The sequence below is a fragment of the Nicotiana tabacum genome, chromosome 12 (assembly GCF_000715075.1).
Source record: "Nicotiana tabacum cultivar K326 chromosome 12, ASM71507v2, whole genome shotgun sequence".
Taxonomy (NCBI): Eukaryota; Viridiplantae; Streptophyta; class Magnoliopsida; order Solanales; family Solanaceae; genus Nicotiana; species Nicotiana tabacum.
Window position 1 is genome coordinate 105242309 of NC_134091.1, and position 18648 is coordinate 105260956.

Below are 18648 nucleotides of genomic sequence, written 5' to 3' on the forward strand. Positions count from 1 at the left end.
AAAAACTAAGTTGTATATCTGGAAGATTTGTAACGCCAAGAAACGGAGAAGGGAGAAGGCAGAAACCTCCAAGTGAGAAACACAATAATGATATCAAATGAACATAAAATGACATCTTACCAGAGCCTTAAAAACCAATTACTAAAGCTATAAACAGGAACTACACAAAGTAGTGTAATCCTTCATAATTACAAGTGAAAGACAGACAGAGTTCTTAGCCCTTAACATCTCACAGACCATAGAAATATATTAATCACAAAGGTAGGATCCACAATAAAAGGCCACATAACTAAACACCACTAGCTTGTCTATACTCTACAGTAATAAATCAAGCATATAGGGAAAGTTCTCAAAAAAAAAACTACATCAGACTCTTTCACTGTCCTCTTTAATCATTGCCGTTTTAACATCAAGTGTAAAAATATACTCCTGGTCACAACCCAGATAAGAATCGCACAGGAAATAGAGTGTGTAGGTCCTCGTTCCAGCTTCTGCAGGTGCAGAAAAATTGAGCTTGACACTGGACTTCCTTTGCAAGGTAACTCTCTTAATGGCCAGCAGTTGGTTGCTCTTTGCATCGCCGACAACAAGCCACCATCCTTCTTCCTTGGTTGTGGGATATCTAGGTGCAAAAACAGGTCCAACCTCTGTTCTACCTTCAAGATCTCGCTCAAGGGTTACCTGCACACTCACATTGTCTCCAGCACTCACATTATCACGGTTCAACACATCATATGTCAAATCAATGTTTGGAAACCGATTACAAAACCGGGCAACATCCATAAGCTGTAAGTCCGACATTTGCAAGAGCTCACGCCTCTCGTCATCTTCCATCTCCACTAAATCAAACACTGTCTCTACACTCTTTCCTGGATTTTCTTGGCACTTCTTAGCCAATTCATTTGTAAAGTGTGGAACCTGAAGAAGCATCGAGTCATGTTCCCACATTCCCTGTGTCACCATCTGGCTCACCTCCATTGCTAGAAGTGCTAGACTAAGCCATTTGTTACTGGAAACAACATCAACCATTGCTTGAAGCAGCCTAATAGCAGAAAGAAGCACCTCTTGCTGGTCAGAAGCAAGATTTCCACCCACCACTTGCCTAGAGAAATGGGCTTGTAAAAGAGCGCTAGCCTTGGCGTGAGGATCTGTGTATTTCGGATTCTCAAAGGAGAAACGCTGGTGATTAATCAACCTTCTTGTCAACTCCTCTTCACCTGGTCTTATCGGCAACCGTTCATACTCTGACGCTGAAGCCAATATTTCCAGTAAGCCCTTCAACTTCGTTTTGGAGGTCAGGGAAGAGCTAAATCGCTCTATTGTTGTGTAACTGATATAATAGTATGACGCTATCATGCCAAGGTTCAGAGGTGAAAGCAAAAAGTCATCCTCAACAGCAACGCATTTGCTTGCCTCCAAGTCACTGATAGCATTCTCCACCAGCTCTGAGAGGTGGTCCGACAGATGCCTGTGACTAACACCCTGCAGATTGTAGTAGTTTGGATTCTGTGTCAGCCTTCTATACATGAAGGTCCATGTTAGGTAATCCACCGCATCCTGCTTGTTCTGAATAACTCCCACAACCACCTCAGCAATCAAATTGTCATGGACATAGTGTTGCAGATGGCTTTCAACAGGGAATGCATCATACAAGAACTTCTTGTAGTAGTCCTTGCGTGGTGCATGGCAAAGGATGACACACTTCCCACAGCTATCTACAAGAGGTCGACTGGCATGACCCATCATCTTCAACAAATCAGGAACTGGATAATCAGTGTGCATATTTTCCCTACCATCATAGTACTGTGTTCCCGTCACCACCACCAAATGGGCAGATAGTGGTACTCCCCAACACATTGTACTGTTCATTACACATACTTGAATCCATCCAGTTTCAAACAACGTCTTCACTATTTCCTGATCAGTGCCGCTCAATCCGTCATGCAAGAAGCCCACACCATACTTGAGTGTCTCTTTCAGCATAGGTTCATTGATCCTCTCCACAAAAGGCTCCAGCTCTTCTGCAGATCGTAGCAGAAACATAGGTGTGTCTTCTCTGTCCATACTAGAATAACTCATCAGATCAACAGCAGTCAGGCGTGCATGCTTCCTCGTGGGAACGTACACAATTGCAGGCTTTCCTTTCCTTGCATGTTGGACAATTGCAGTATATGTGTGTTTTGTCATGGCTTGCATCCTAGCTTCAAAGTTGGCAATATCAACACCTTGAATGTGAATATCCAGTGGCACGGGCCTAACACCAGAAGGAAAGTTGAAGAGCCCATGAGATGTAGCCCCAATCCATTCTCCCAAATCCTTGGCATTAGCTAGGGAAGTTGACAAAGCAACGATGCGGATCTTGTTCTCAACCCGGCTTGAAATATATCTCATCCGAGAGACAATCACCTCCAGGATTGGGCCACCTTGACCACCAATCAGGTGCAATTCATCAATAATGAAAAGACTGACTTGCTGAACATGCTTTCGCTGTTTCCAGCGACGAGATAAAGCATCCCATTTCTCAGGCGTGCTGATAATTAACTGACCCTTCTCTAACAGCTTCAGATCTTTGGCAGTCTCCCCAATTAATTTAACAACTCTAATTCCCAGAGAGTCTGCAAATTTCTTCTTCCAATCACTGAACTGCTCCTTGGCCAGAGCCTCTAGTGGAGCTATATACACAGTACGACCGATATTATCAGGTCCTTTCTGATGATTCCTCAATATGGCAAATTCAGCGCAAATGGTCTTCCCACTACCAGTTGGAGCTGCAACCAAGACATTGTCATCTGAATTGTACAAAACGGTGAATACCTGAGTCTGAACCGGATTGAAATGCTTAAAATCTTGATAAAGTGCTTCATATGCTGGATGCCTCAATGCAGTAACTGGCAGAGGTTGTAAGTCTAGTAACTCAGTGGGAGGAAGATATTTTTCTGGCAAAGTCAGGTGTAGGAAAGAGACTGGCAAAACAGTCTCAGACCCTAACCACCTGTCAGAGACAACACGAATGAAATACTGAAGGGGCAATGGCTCATATATTGGGACTGTGAAGTTCAAAGTCTGGTCTTTATCAATATATTGCTTCTTCAGCATGAAATATTCATGATGAAGAATATATTCCCCATCATTGTCTTCAACAATCACCCAGAAAGGTTCTACAAAACCATGGACCGCGTCCTCCCACTGGAAATCCGGTGTAATGGTCAATTCTACCCTCAAGACTGACCGGGTAATTGGCTGAACATGTGCTGCGAGGTTCAGCTTCGGGAACTGATGAATACACTTGTGTAACGTTCTACCCTTCTTCGGGAACCGGATAAGCTCTCCCAACTCTTGTGATGAAAGATCGTAATAACGCTCCCAAGCAAGATCTTTCTTCTCCAACTTCATCAAGATCTCATTTGAAATGTCGTGGAATTGGCGGAGTGGTGTTTGTACGCTCCACATCCTCTTACTTATCATTTTGCACCATTTCAAGGTCTTCTCAGCTAACTTAGCCCATCCTCTCTTCAGAACAATCTCAAAAAGGGCTCGCATCAGACGTGCAGCACTTTGAGATATATAAACCATGTCGGATGATAGAGACAACCCTTCAAGCTTCAGCCGTGAAATATACGCCTGCAGTAGAACATTGATCTTGGCGCTAGGCTCCTCAAGACTCTCTTTTATCGGAATAGGGACACGATCTAGAAGCTTTGCCAATTCTATTTTCTCATCTTGTCTGACTGTTACATATTTGAATTCCTCACTAAGAGAGAAAAGCCTACAAAGTTCAATATCACCCGTGATGGGCTTCAAATGCTCATTGTACGCGGAAATTGTCCCATGAGTTATGTAATAATAGCTCGCAATGCGCCCCAGGTCAGTCACCTGGAAATATCCACTTCTCTTATCGTACTTAACCAAGTTACTCTTGTCCAGCAACGTAGCAGCAGAATAAACCAAGTCAGCACGCCTTCCCTCCAAAGCATAATCAGTTTCGAGGGCATCCGCAGCTAGACCATAAAGTGTGGGATTCTGTACCATGCGAACATAGAGGTAAGTATATAGGAGCCACTTGCATGCCTCTTTGACATTCTGTACTGTCCCAAGAACAATCTCTGCATTCAATTGATCAGCCAACTTGGATATAAATTGACTTTCAATAGGAAGCTGTTGATTCATCAAAGAAAGATAATATTGCAGTTCACTGTGTTCAGTTATGATGATTCCTTCACCATAAGTGTCATATTGAGGCCTTCCAGCACGGCCAAGCATTTGCATAACATCAAGAGGACTGAGTTCAGTCCATGCTCCTTTTTCAGGATTGTAAATCTTGGTACCTTTTATAATGACAGTATGTGCAGGTAAATTTACACCCCAAGCTAAAGTTGCAGTTGAGACCAACACTTGCACATGTCCATCAGCAAAAAGCTCCTCCACAAGCTGCCGATCAGTTCTGACCAAACCCGCATGGTGAATTGCAAAACCATATGGTAAAAGATCTTTGAGATCATTGCTCTTGATAAGCTCAGTTTGAGACTGTAAAATTTCCCGAGTTAAACCATCCTCCTTCAAAAACTTAGTAAGGGTGTCATTACCAAGTGCAGCATGCCGGATTGCTTGAGCTGTTTTAGTTGTTTCCTTCCTAGAATGAACAAAGATAAGCACCTGATGCTTTCCTGCAATACTAATCACCTTCTCATAGCAAATATCATTCATCAACTGGAACCTCTGCAGTGGCTTCTTAACAGTAATTCCAATATACTGTTGAGCTAACGGTACAGGTCTATAGCTATTGTCAAAATGGAAGAGTCCTTTATTCAGATCAACTCGCAAAAACAAAGCCACATCCTGATAATTTGGAAGAGTTGCTGACAATCCAACAAGCCGAATATGCTCTTTTGTGATTTCAATCTGTCTGATAGTTCTTGCAATGATACTCTCCAAGACAGGACCTCGATTGTCATGCAGGAGATGTATCTCATCAATAATAACAAGTTTAACAAGCTGCATATAGGTGCGATCGCCTGACTTTCTAGTTATAATATCCCACTTCTCAGGGGTAGTCACAATAATTTGAGTCCCTTCAATCTGTTGACGAGTTAATGTTTGATCACCGCTCAACTCTTTCACCTTGACACCGTAATGTTCCAAACGCTTGGAGAGATTGCCAACCACTTCAGAAACAAGGGCTTTCATAGGTGCCACATACACAATCTTATAATTGGTGTGGTTGAATGATCCATCTAAGTTGCGGTTTAGAGCGATTTGCTGAAGTATAGTGAGCATAGCTACATTGGTCTTCCCAGCACCCGTTGGAGCACAGAGCAAGATGTTCTCTGGGGAAAAGAGGGCAGTCTCATATACTTTACTCTGAACCCTATTCAATTGGGTCATCCCACTGAACGCTGGTTGAGCCCACACCGGAAAGGAGGAGATCTTCACAAGCTCTTCTCCAGGGGCTAGTGGCTTTGGCTTCAGTGCTGGCACGTGAACTTCCTCATACCCCTTCTTATGATTCCTATAAGACCCCACTGGAAGCTCGCATTTTTTATTTGCCATCGACAGACTACCTTGATGAAATGCAAGGCTGTCAAGATCAAGCAGCTGGTGTTTCCCCATTAACCAAGCATTATCATTATCTCTGTCACCATCTTTGAGATGCCGAGCTTCTTCCCTAATGCTTTTCTCCAAATGCAGCTGCCTCTCTTTTGCAGTAGCCCTAGTAGCGTGCAACTGCTCTAGTACCGCGGCATGATCCGGCCCCAACCGCAACATCTCTTGTTCAATTTCCTTCCTTTTCGATTGGTCTTCGGCCCGTGCAAGACGGGTACACCATACTACCTTTAGCCGATTCCTCAGAAGATATTTGATGAGACTGAACTTATCAAATTGGAGATGCAACAGTAGCTTGGTTTCTACTTCACGATCATCGCCTTCAGCAAGAGTTTTGAGAACCTCTTCAGCAAGCTTTTGGCTCTGTTGCGGATCGATCTGGGGCTCATAAGCTTGAGAGATCTTTCTTTGAAGCCAATAAGCATCTACGTCCTGAACATTCAAGGACATTCCGTCATCCGCCTCACGCATCTCATAATCAGCAATGATAGGCATAGCACTAGAACAGTCGGCATCCAGCACATCATTGTCCTCATCCTCTTCATCATCAAGGTCACTCTCTTCTTCTTCTTCTTCATTCTCCTCAAACTGAACAGCTACACCAACATCATCATCCATAGGTGCATCGCCATCATCTTGATAATCAGTGATGAGTCGCCCAATCGACACCAACTGGTCAAACACCTCATTTGATACGGAATTTAACAGGTTTTCAATCTGGTTTTTCTTCTTATCAGGGTTGGTAAAGTAGTCATTTTTTAAGACAGCCAATATCTCATCAGCTGCAGCAGTAACAATATTCAATGGTTGGTCACCAAGTTGCTGCTGAATGAGGCTGAGCAGGGCCTCATAAGCAGCCCTCGTTTGCTTGGTTTTAGGCTGGTAAACACCTTCTTCCTCAGTTGAAGTAAGAACACTTTCAAGTAACCGTCTCTTCTTGCTTTGTCTATGCCAATCAGAGACAAGTAGTGGTTCGCGCTTCCTAGCAGCCTTGTCAGGTCTACCCTTGTAAGCACGATCACCAAATGTTTTGGGGTCTATTTTCCCATAAAGAGACTCAGGTGAGTTGGCTCCGTATTCATACACTGCTTGTGCTTCCAAATGGCCCATCACAAAACCTACACCTAGTTTGAATTTGAATTGGAAGGAGAGATTCTGATGTGAAGTAAATTGTAGGGAGGGAGAATATAAGGGATGGAGTTGGACGGAATTGATGAAATACAATACTCCTATAAGGGATATATATACTAGTTGGCGGAGGAGCTCAATCCCAATTCCAGTTGGCCTACATTGCCGGTTTCAATCCCAATCCCAGTCGGAATTGGCGGAGGAGCTATGCGGTTTCAATCCCAATCCCAATTCGATTTGGATTAAAAATAAAAAATAAAAAGCTTTTGAGGAAATGTTTGAAGGAAAAATGTTTTCTTGTAAGTTCTAATTAATTTTTACGGTAATGTTTTACCTCTAATAATATCACTTCTTATTTTAAATGTAACTTTGAATTAATAAAAAATATTAATAGATAGTCTTTGAGTTATCTTATTTTTATATTACGTGTAATTAAATATAAAAGTTGAAGGATATGTAATTTATATATAATTCATATGTAATATATGTATAATCACGTGTTGTCGGTATATCATCTATGTATATTAGCTATAAAAACTAAAATATAAATCTGGCCAGATATTTATGTAAATATTCCATAATATCTTGGTTACTTGATTTTATCCATGATATGACTTCTGTTATAATAATTTAAAAAACTCTCTACTAAAATTCAAAAATATCTTATCCTTTTATTTTTAAATTATGTTATATTTTAAATAATAATCCCATTTCGAAATAATTTATTTACATTTTTTAAAATACAATTCACGTCATACCAATTTTATTTTTTTAAAATATACATTTTATTACACTTGAAAATCGATATAGAAAATATCAATTAGAAACTAATATCCCTCTTGTTGAAATTCGAGAAAAAAACCTTTCATATAATCTAATGATTCACAACTAATATTCTTCAATGAAAAAAGTATTATACCCTTGCAATGTTGGCTTGACTGCAGCTAAATGAAAAAATCTCAGCTTATATCCTTCAATTCCTATAAGGTGCAAAATTGAAATTAATGATATCAATTGTATAGCTAAAGTTTTGCTATTTGTTTGATGTCCATTTATACAAATTGACTCGTCAGGCAAACATTCTTCAAAAAGAAAAAAAATAACCTTTTTTGAATAGTGACTTATTTTTGTGATGTTTCTTTCTCCAGCATGTAGGTTTACTTCATTATATATGTAAGCAAACTTTTATTTGATTTTTAAACTCTTTTTTGTTATCTGGATAAACATAGACGTGTACCCTATATATTATATTTATTTTAAAAGAAATTTCCTTTATTCAAATCTAGCTATAGTATTTTAAAGAACTTTAATTATATGATTTTAGATGTAAAAGAGTTTTATAGTTATATGGAGTAGTTTTATTATTATTATTATTATTATTATTATTATTATTATTATTATTATTATTATTATTTTGCTAGAGGCGAACTAGTATTTAAATAATTAGAAAAGATAACAAAAGTTTCTAACATGATTGCATATGATCATTAATCGAATTAAGTATGGTACCAAAAGATAAATTTATTTTTTATTTTAATTCAAATTTAAAAACTTTATCTATAAATTAAAAATTATCCTTTTTCAAATTCAGTTTATTATATATATGTATTTGACTAACATAGTCAAATATAGAAGCCAATGGCTTATAATCAACCCATAAGCGAGTTGATTATGCGCCCACTCGTGGATAATAAACCAAGAGTCGTTGATTTAAGGGAGCTGATTATCAATCAGACGTGAATAATATACCAATAATAGTTGATGATTGATCAAGAATGTTTGATGATTAACTAAGAATGTTTCAATAACTTTTTGGGGTTTGAAGTTTAGACTTTAGAGGTTGATAATCGACCACGAAGGTGGTTTTATTTGTATCAATGATTACTTAATCGACCATGATGGTGGTTTATTGCGTACTGGTGATTGATTACTTAATTGATTTTATGTAGTTGGTTAATGGTATCGTTAGATCATTAATTTTTTTATTAAAATATTCTTTCTAAAATATATTAACTTTTAAATTATGTGACCGTTGGTTGATTTCATCATCATGTAAGAGAACCATTAACAACCATTGGTTGAAAATCGATTAAGAAGAAGGTCAATGAGCGATCTCTAATTTATAATCGACCATGAGCCACTCAATCACTTTGCTCTAACAATAAACTAAATGCAAACCATGTCAAGAAAAGTTCCATAAACCAGCACCTTTGAGCTGATACCATTTAACATTTGAACCATCCCAACGTTACACCTTGTCAAACATAGCAAACTAGCTAAGACAATAAATGTAGGAATTTTTTATCCAATAAATTAAATGTTTAAGACAAATGATATTCAATCCATTACATCAAGTGGACTGCTGAAAATTTTAAGACTGAGGACTGGCAGCATAATTCCACGGCATACATCTAGCTAAACAAGGGCTGTGCCCATATCTTTTCTTCCTGTAAGTTAACAGCACGAGAAAGCAAGAGACAATAGCATTTACAGCAAATCATCTTAATCTGGTTGTACTTCCTAGCCATAGCCATCAGAGAAGGCTCAATAATCCCTCCACCAAATGCAAAGTCGACTCTTTCTGGATGCAAGAGTATGTCCATCTTTGAGCTTCTTTCCAGCTAAGATTAATCGCCGCTGCTCTGGTGGAATACTTTCCTTATCCTGAATCTAAGCTTTGACTTTGTCAATAATGTCGCTCGATTCAACCTCAAATGTGATAAATCTCAACCTCTAACTTGTTCAATTCCATATCTATCTTTTTCTCCATCTCTATCTCTCACCATTTTCATATGCTTTCAATCTACTCTAAATTCCTCGCAATCCCAACCGACTGCCTGGAAAAGCACGAATGCACACCTGGATACAACCAATTAGTTGTAAAATGCCTCAGAAATCAATATCCTGACAAATCATTGTTGTTTCTATTGAAGAAGTAACAAGTAAATAGCATAAACTGTTGTAAATAACTGCTAGAAGATGTAACAGGGGAGGGGGAAAAAAGGAAGAGGACCCCGAAAAACATAGTTTATCAGCATATAAATCGAAAAGGAAATACCAAGAGGGAACTCAAAGATTAAAGACCAGTAGGTTTCTTATCAAATGTACGGATAAAACCTTAAGACTTATAGGTAATCAGCAACCCCGAGGAGATTTGCAGAATAGCATTGCTGCTATTAATTTAAGGCTATATTAGATAACATGAAGACATGGAAAATGCATTCTTATTTTAGAGAACTTATTAAACAGACGAGATTACCAAAATGACTGAAAGAGCACTTGACATGCTACAAGCAAAATGCACCTCTTCAACCCAACCTTTGACATGGACAAATAAGTTGGCCTGCAGAAACAACTAAGTACAAGACAAGTACTTAGTTGACTGATAAACAAGCACTGCACAGCGTTGCTTCGCAATCCATCTCTTTCACTTTTCATCATCAAATGGCTACAAATAAATACATTATTCTTCTATATAGAAATAATGAGAAAGGCAGTAAGCAAAATTCAAAACAGAAATGTGTAGGATCCCTACGAATGTAATTCATTGTCATCTGCTGTAACAAATTGCATTGCCGAATCTGCTATTTTAAAAAGCTACCAGAAAACCGGGCCTAAATTTACAGGCTTAACCTAGGATAATGCTAAGGAATTCAGATGCTTAGGGCTACACAATACACAGTACAAGCCAACAATAATGTATCACACTAATGGAAACTAACTGCAGAGATATTTTAAACTATAATTTTTTGTTTGAACTATGATTGGAGCACATGGAATAGGGATGGGGAAGGAATACTTTTATTAAAGCAAAAAAAGAAGCATTTTCCCCAATTGTATTAGCAAATCTGTTCACTTAGCTAGCTTGAATCATCTTCCAAGAAACAAGATCATTTTGTCATTTCAATTAGATACTATATAGAATTTCAGAATTGTCATCTTGACTCACCTGGCTGATCCAAACAGGGAAATTTGCAAGAGACGAAGAAGAATAATTTGCAGAAACCACCAGAAGACCAAATTTTTATGGGGAAAAAGGTAAATACACAGAGAGAAGAGAACGATGTGTGCCGGTGATTCCAGCTGAATAAATACATAAAGCGTGCTAAAATGCATAAGTTAGCAGAACATATGCGAAACCAGTATATTACTTTTGAATCTAATAACTTAAACAATACTTGAAAAACTTCTCCTAGTACTTTGATAACCAAAACATTTAATTGTAGAAAAACTTCTCCTCGTACTTTACATATCAGTTATGCTGAAAATTAGAGTACTTATTTCTGAAAGTTACTTTTTTAGTCCTTAATAAGCTTAACCAAGGCCAAACACTGCCTAAAATAGAATGAAATAGAATTATGAAGATCCTCATTATCTGTTTCGAATTAGATAATGAGGTGTTAAGTCTACTAGACAGAGTTACGGGAACCATATTACCAGCAACGGCTTCGCAAGCGAAGACAGAGATTTAAGGGGAGGAGCGTGCCAGCGAACGAAGGTCATAGAGAGTGTTTGCATAAGCTTATAAGCTGATCAAATTGGCTTATAAGAACTTTTTGACTTATCTACACTTTTGGTAAATACCCAAAGTGCTTATAACAACAACAACAACAACAACTCAGTATAATGCCACTAGTGGGGTCTAGGGAGGGTAGTGTGTACGCAGACCTTACCCCTACCCTGGGGTAGAGAGGCTGTTCCCCGATAGACCCTCGGCTCCCTCCCTCCAAGAACTCCCCACCTTGCTCTTGGGGTGACTCGAACTCACAACCTCTTGGTTGGAAGTGGAGGGTGCTCACCACTAGAGCAACCCACTCTTGTCATCCAAAGTGCTTATAAGTGAAGTGCTTATAAGCCAAAATCAGCCAAAAATCATAAGTTGGTTACCCTTATGACTTTTCAGCTTATAAGCACTTTTAGGTTGACCAAGACTTTTACTGTTTTATCCTTAATAATATTTTTCTAACTCAAAAAATACCTTTCCCAAAATAAAACTCCTAAATTTTCTTCATTCCATTAATTTGCCGCTCCTCCTTTTCTTTACAAAGCTACTTTTAGATTTATAATTTTTTGTAAAACAAAAGCTTATCGACACTTTTTTACCAAATATATCACTTGTTTATTATCAATGTCAGCATTTCTATCCAAATACGTAACTACTTATTTATAAAATCAGTTTAAGCACTTAAAAATGCTTTTCAGTACTTCAAGCCTATCAGTTATTTACAATCAGCTAACCCAAATAGGCTCGTGGTATAATCGACGAGTATGGTGATTAGTTTTGAGAGTGAAGGAGCATTGAAGGAGTGGAAAAGGAGCAATTGTGTTCGAACTCGAAGATGACGAAGAGGAAGTCAAGATATCTGATTTTAGAGATAGGATTTTTATTTTATATTTAGATTTAAAAACCCATAAGTCTACTAATTCTAAATAAGGCCTCCATTTCACTTAAACCCCTCATTTAACAATTTCAGGGATGAAAAATAAAGAGAATATAAAATGGAGGTAGTAAATTAATTTAACACTTGAAAAGTCCTTTCGTTTCAATCTCCTCAAGATACTATGGATATTTATGTGCTTTGGTTTTCCCTGCTAATCATTATATAATAGTTCTTTGTTTTTGTATGTATCTTTAAGGAATAGTACATGGTTGAAGGATAAGTAGACCCGTCAACATTACAAGGATATGTTCATCTATAAATGTTGTTTGAAATTTGTTATGTTTTAGTTCATTTGCATGTTATGCCGGATGGTCATTTTAATTTTAAGAGATGAAAGACATACACCGGGTCTTATTTTCTTTCAAAAAAGAGGTACTCATCATATGGTCTGATGTTAAAATACGACAGAATTATATAAAAGAAGATAAAAGTCAAATTTAGAGAAAAATCAAACAAGAGATGGAAATAGCTGAATAAAAATTACACCCTTTATTTAATTTGGATGCAGCAGCTTCAATTCACTCTTTTGTTTCACTCCATCCTCATCAGAAAAATTACCATGCTTGATGTTAGGTCTAAGATAAGTTAGCCATCTCAATCTGCAACTATTCTCACATCTCTTTCATACTGATCCAAATATATATCCCATCAATACACGCAGAGACACACACATTTGATTAGAAGTCTTTAATTACCAGCTTTTTGAGTAAGAGCGATCCAATATCCACCACTTCCATATTTACAATAAAATCTTTGAGCTAAGCATCTTCTTCAGGTGACTATCGCGGTATCGCCCTGTCTTCACATTAGCCTTATCACAACAAGGAGCTCTTCCCATCTTCCTCTTCTATTACGTCTTCTCCACACCACCACCACCCCCTCATACTCTCTAGTTGTGATGCCCATGATGGAGGATGGGTCAAAGAGAAGGACTGACAGGCTTCTAAGCTGGCAAGCTTCTGAAGAAGGGGTGCATAACACCTTAAGCGAATCTCACATCGGAATGGAGAGGAAAGTGAAGAGTTTTATACGGCATAACACAAATTCACACGGTATGCGCCCTTTTGGGCACGATGATGGCGTAATCTGTGAGGTCTGTTGCGCCAAAGTGGATGAGACGTGCCATTAGGGGTGTTCAGAAAACTACATCTAACCGAAAAGTCAAACCATACTGATTGAAAAACCCGACTAGGTTTGATTTGGTTTGGTATTGAGTAAAAAATCCGAATCAAACCGACATATAAGTATATAATTTTTATATATACTTCTAAACTTTTATTTAGGATTTCTACTAAAAATGTCTAGAAATATTTGTGATCCTTTCATGAATGTAATATTTCATAGAAGTATAAAGTGCATCTATTTTTATTTACTTTAAATAATACTTGATTTTAACGTGTATCATTACTTTCTTATCTTGTGTTATTGAATTGCGTCAATCTCTTTGTTCTCCCATGTTCATATGTTAAGATCTATTAAAATCTTATATCTTTTTCAAATTTGAAATGGTGTTTTATCTGTAAGTTTTAAAATTAAACAGAACATATCATTACTTAGGCTTTATATGATTTTTGTTTTAATTATTAAAATTCGGTTAAGCTTGAAACGTACATCAATGAAAATTATTGTTAGACTAAAAAAATAACTATAATGTGTTACCAAAAAATTATCTCATAAGAATATTTTAATAGATCATATGTTTGTTAATTTGTTTAATTCATACCAAATATATATTAACTTATTAAAATTTTATCTATAACTTTAATAAAGTAATGAAATAATATTCATGTGGAAAAAAACGAAAAAACACGATAAAACCGACAAAATTGATAGTTCTTTGGTAAAACCCAAACCAACCCGTCTCATGTGCACCCCAATATGCCATCAGCTTAGGCTGTGACAAATATAGTATCAAAGTCTGACACTCCCTCAGTACGGTGGTGAGGAGGACGCTGAGCCCCTCGGGGGAGGGGGGTGAATGTGACGCCCACGATGGAATGCGGGCCAACTTGACTCAAGTTTGGCTAAGAAAGAGTGTTGGTTGAATGCACATCTAGAAAAAGCAGGAAATCTGTTCATAAGGGGGGGTTGGCCAAGCCACAAGTCTCGCCAAAATTTAATCTTTCTTCCATCACCTACTTTTAAGGAGCATTGTTCCCAAAAGTAGCTCCAAAGGACTCGGATATGCTTCCGCACACCTAAGCCAAGAGGTGGAGAAGGGGATCTTGTCCATGTCATATTTTGTGCAAATGACCATTTTCCAGAGAGCTCTGTCTGGAAGATTGAGACACCAAATCCATTTTGCACAATAAGCTTTTACCGGGAGATTTCAAGCCCTCACACAGCTACCAATTTCTTTAATCAAGAATGAATGTATTCCATTTCACCAGATTAAAAGCTGTTTCTAGACACAAAATTTGCATTCAACTACAGGTGAAACTCATCCAAAAATGAAACGAGATGGAGATATAAAAAAATGTTCATGTCTGGTCCAGTTTTTCCCTATCAAAGAGTCTCTGGATCAGTTCAAATCTGTGGTGGACTTCAACCAACCAATCAATAAGAATTTCTCTCATTCTTCCGCTAATGTCAGGCCCTTTGAGGGTTAGGACCAACCAAGAAGCCATAAACTGATCAAACGCGGAGGGGATTTGCACCAACGTGAAGTGTCAATTATCATCAGTTCAATGAGCTCTTTAATCTAGATCTTACACAATCAGAGTAGACAAAACTTAGTGTATCTAGCAAAAAGAGGTAATTCCAATCATAAAGGCACATGTCATCTGACGGTAACCACTCCCAAAATAATTTATTAGGTCTTTTGAGCTTTGAAGCCTCTCTGCCTTCACTAGGTAGGGGTAAGTTCTGCGTGCACACTACCATCCCCAGACCCCACTTGTGGGAATATACTGGGTTTGTTGTTGTTGTTGTTTCGAGCTTTGACACATTCTTTTTTAGAGAAAAATTTATTCATGCTTCGGTTGCCCAAACCTTATCAAAATTTTATTTATTTCATGTACTATACTTGAACTACTGATTCTTAACGACAAAAAGGGAGCAACTAAGAGTAGTATAGGCACTTGGTTGAATATAGGTGCTACTTCCAAGTTCCAGCTTATCTTGCGAAACTCCCAAATTTACCAGTCCTTCAGAATAGTTCATAATTGGATTAAAAACAGCTCTTATTACTCCTATCAACTTTTCTCTTTCTGTCTCCAAGGACCACAAATGCATCATTATGAAGTCCCGGGTATACATATGACGGTTGAATTCTCAAAACATTGCTTTAACAATCACTCCAATCAAACAATAAATTATTCTGGTCACAGCTGAAAATTCCATTATCTGTTTAAAACATTAATAGTACTCTCTTGGTTCCTGTTTATATGGCACTCTATCCATTTTGAAATGTTTCAAAGTATTTGACAGTAAATAATAAATATTACATATAACTATCACAACTTTCAAGAATTCATTTATTTTGGGACAATAGTGGTGCCCCACCAACCTGCACGCATCTGGACTATTTTTCACCACGAACTTGCATTCTCCTACCAACATAGGTATCGAGTAATAGTGGCCACTAAGACTTAGGCAGAAGAGAAGAAGTCACGTAACTCTTTTGCCTTAATGGGGATTTATACATAGCTTCGTCATTAGTGGGCCTCAATCTTGGTGCTATTCATCTAACCATTCAAATTTTAACTTTAGTGTATCAAATTAATTTATCAACCTTTACTTCAATATCAGGATTGAGTACTAAGCAATTCAATTGTTCTCGTATAAATGAAAGACATTAAAACAAGATCCTAATCTCACATGAAAAGAAAAGGGGGATATGGAGAAATTGGTAGATGCTACAGACTTAATTGGATTGGTTCTCGGTATAGGAACTTACTTTTGATCACTTTAAAATTCAGAGAAATCCTGGAATCAAAAGTGGACTTAACATCTTGCATTCCATGTCCAATCAAACACGCTAGGATAATAAAGTGGATGAAGTTTTACCATATGAAAACTATAACCAACAAAGACTACAGACGCTAAACACAAGGAGTAAATCCAGCAACACAAGGAGTAAATCCAGCCAATAAATTATAGGAGTATTTAACTACCTCTTCCGTCTCCTGAAGAATCACATTGCGTTGGCGATTTATCATATCATCCTCAAACCCTGAGTTCTGCAAAATATCAATTGCCACCGCGAGGTGAGTGTTCAGCTAATCGATCGTAGATCATGGCGTCTGGTGGAGGTGATGACGGTGTTTGTGGAGCTTTTGGTGATTCTGCACCGCGGGGTGAGTGTTCAAGAGCGGCGCGTGTCGTTGATAAGGTGGCGCGTCGCCCTTGAAGATGGAATTGGCAAGAGAAAGAGTGAGTGACGATCCAATGAGAAAATTGGTAAAATCTGTAAAAAGCCCCTGCATTCTTCTGATTATGGCAAAGAAGCACCTAAATTTTCAGAAACACTGCAATCAATCCGAACTACTTTAGTCTATCCATATTTAGTTATTTACTAAAATGTAGCTAAAATGACACTATTTCAAAGGTAAATACTTATTCACAACAATTATTTGTATTTAATGAATGACTGAATTTTAATTATTCAGATATCAATTATTAAGTGTGTTTATTCTTAGTCTGAATTTTAATCATTTAGAATTCAATTGTTGAACGCATTTGTTTACTTTCTTTTATAATCACTTAATGAATATGAATAATTAAGATCTATAACAAATTCTCATTTATATTAAAATGCTATATATTCAAGAATTTTGTAAGGAAAGCAATTCACTACTATTCCATCCATTTGCATCGCTGGCCTCTACCACTGTTGTTACTTACAATGAAATTAATACAAGGAATCAAAAACTAGAAGGAAATAAAAAGATAGATAGAAATTAAGAAATTCGTCCGCCACAAATATAGACTTGTAACCTACTAATTAGCATTCAATGATATGAATAGAATTCAAGGGGAAGAGAACTCATATGTTGAAATTTTATAAGAAGAATTCGAGAGGATTCAATTGAAGAGGAATATGACAATTTCAGGGAGTATTTTTGAGAGTTCTTCATCAACTAAAGGTGGGAAGTAGGTCGGTCTCGGGCCTAAGTGGGCTGGTCCACACGGTCCTGGTCCCGGGCCGGTCCCAATTTAAATGGGCCAACCGGTCCCGGTCCTGGTGGTTTTTTGTAGGAATCGGTCCGAGATCGGGCCCACGAACTAATGGTCCCGGGCTAAACGGTTCCGGGCCGCGGGCTAAGTGGGCCCAACGAATACTTTTTTTTAAATTTTTTTATAGAAATTAGAGAAAAAAAAGATGTTAATAAAAATATCTAAGGCAATTCCTTGTAAATTTTATTATAGAATTGTGACCTAAATTTTTTAATTCAAATTTAAAGACAAAAATATTGTAAAGAGATATTCAAAGCAATGCGTTATAATTTTATTATAATATTAAAAAAATATGGCAATATCTTTCTTAGTCTTCCTCCCCTATATGGAATGAGTACAACAAGGTGCTAATACCACCATTGAGAAGAAAAAGAAACTAATCAAGATGTGCCAAAATACAAGTTACATAATACATACTAATTTTTGTTCATACAAGTTACATGTTAATCTCTTACAAACTTCATAAATCCATCAAGGTCCGGAGGAATTTTCGTTGGTGGTGGTGGAAAAGAAGCTTGGTCATCACCGCTTCCGAGCGAAGCAACATCCTCCGCAAGTTCAACTAGCATTTCTTCGTAAGCTTTGTCTACCTCTGGTTGTGATTCAGCAAGTCCAAAATTTCTTCTTTCTGAACGGATCCAATCTCTGAAAAGTACTAATTTTTCCAAGCTCTCCCTCATAAACGCTCTATAATCACCGAGTTGAAGTCTTGCTTGACTGAAAGCGCTCTCTGATGCCACTGTTAAAACTTGAATAGTTAAAATGTCTCGGGTCATCCTTGAAATAATCGGAAAGTGTTTTTCTTTGTCCTTCCACAATTCCAAAAGATTAAAGGAGTTGTCGGGATTCACTTTCTCAATTCCCTGTGACAAATAAATTTCAAGCTCATTGAATTGTGAAAAATTACTACTACTAGAACCTTGAGAACCCCTAAATCCTGTCCAAGCACTAAGTGCTCTTACTCCCGCATTTCTTTTAGATGATTGAGAATCAGAAGAAGAAGGAGTTGGAACATTAAATGGTAAATATGACAAATACATCTAACATGAAAAATGTTACTAAATGCATGACTTAGTGTAGTGGTAAGCAAGGCTATAGCATTTGTGTTACTAGTAGCATTATCCATTGAAACTGATATTATTTTATCACTAATGCAAAAATATCTACAAATATCTGTAACTGTGCTAGCAATAAACTGCCATGTGTGACGTGAATTAATTATTCTATAAGCAATAATGCGCTTTTGCATTATCCAATCCTCATCAATCCAATGATTGGTAATAGTAAGGTAATCGCAGTC

General features: G+C 37.5%; 1 protein-coding gene and 1 long non-coding RNA gene across 2 annotated transcripts; both read right to left on the reverse strand.

Moving 5' to 3' along the window:
• Nucleotides 1-112: 112 nt before the first annotated feature.
• LOC142166917 (DExH-box ATP-dependent RNA helicase DExH12-like) lies at nt 113-6984 on the reverse strand. The gene has a single exon (XM_075226768.1). The coding sequence runs from the start codon at nt 6709-6711 to the stop codon at nt 367-369; it is 6345 nt and encodes a 2114-aa protein (XP_075082869.1). The 5' UTR covers nt 6712-6984; the 3' UTR covers nt 113-366.
• Nucleotides 6985-9018: 2034 nt separating this feature from the next.
• On the reverse strand, nt 9019-16717 carry LOC142166918 (uncharacterized). The gene is made up of 3 exons (XR_012697437.1): nt 16286-16717; nt 9989-10177; nt 9019-9588 (listed from the first exon to the last, which is right to left on the reverse strand). It is a non-coding gene; the product is annotated as an uncharacterized LOC142166918 (long non-coding RNA).
• Between the last annotated feature and the right edge of the window lie 1931 nt (nt 16718-18648).

What these genes read in the sequence shown, in the direction of transcription:
- LOC142166917 (XM_075226768.1), bottom strand. Translation starts at nt 6,711, where the DNA reads ATGGGCCATTTGGAAGCACAAGCAGTGTATGAATACGGAGCCAACTCA.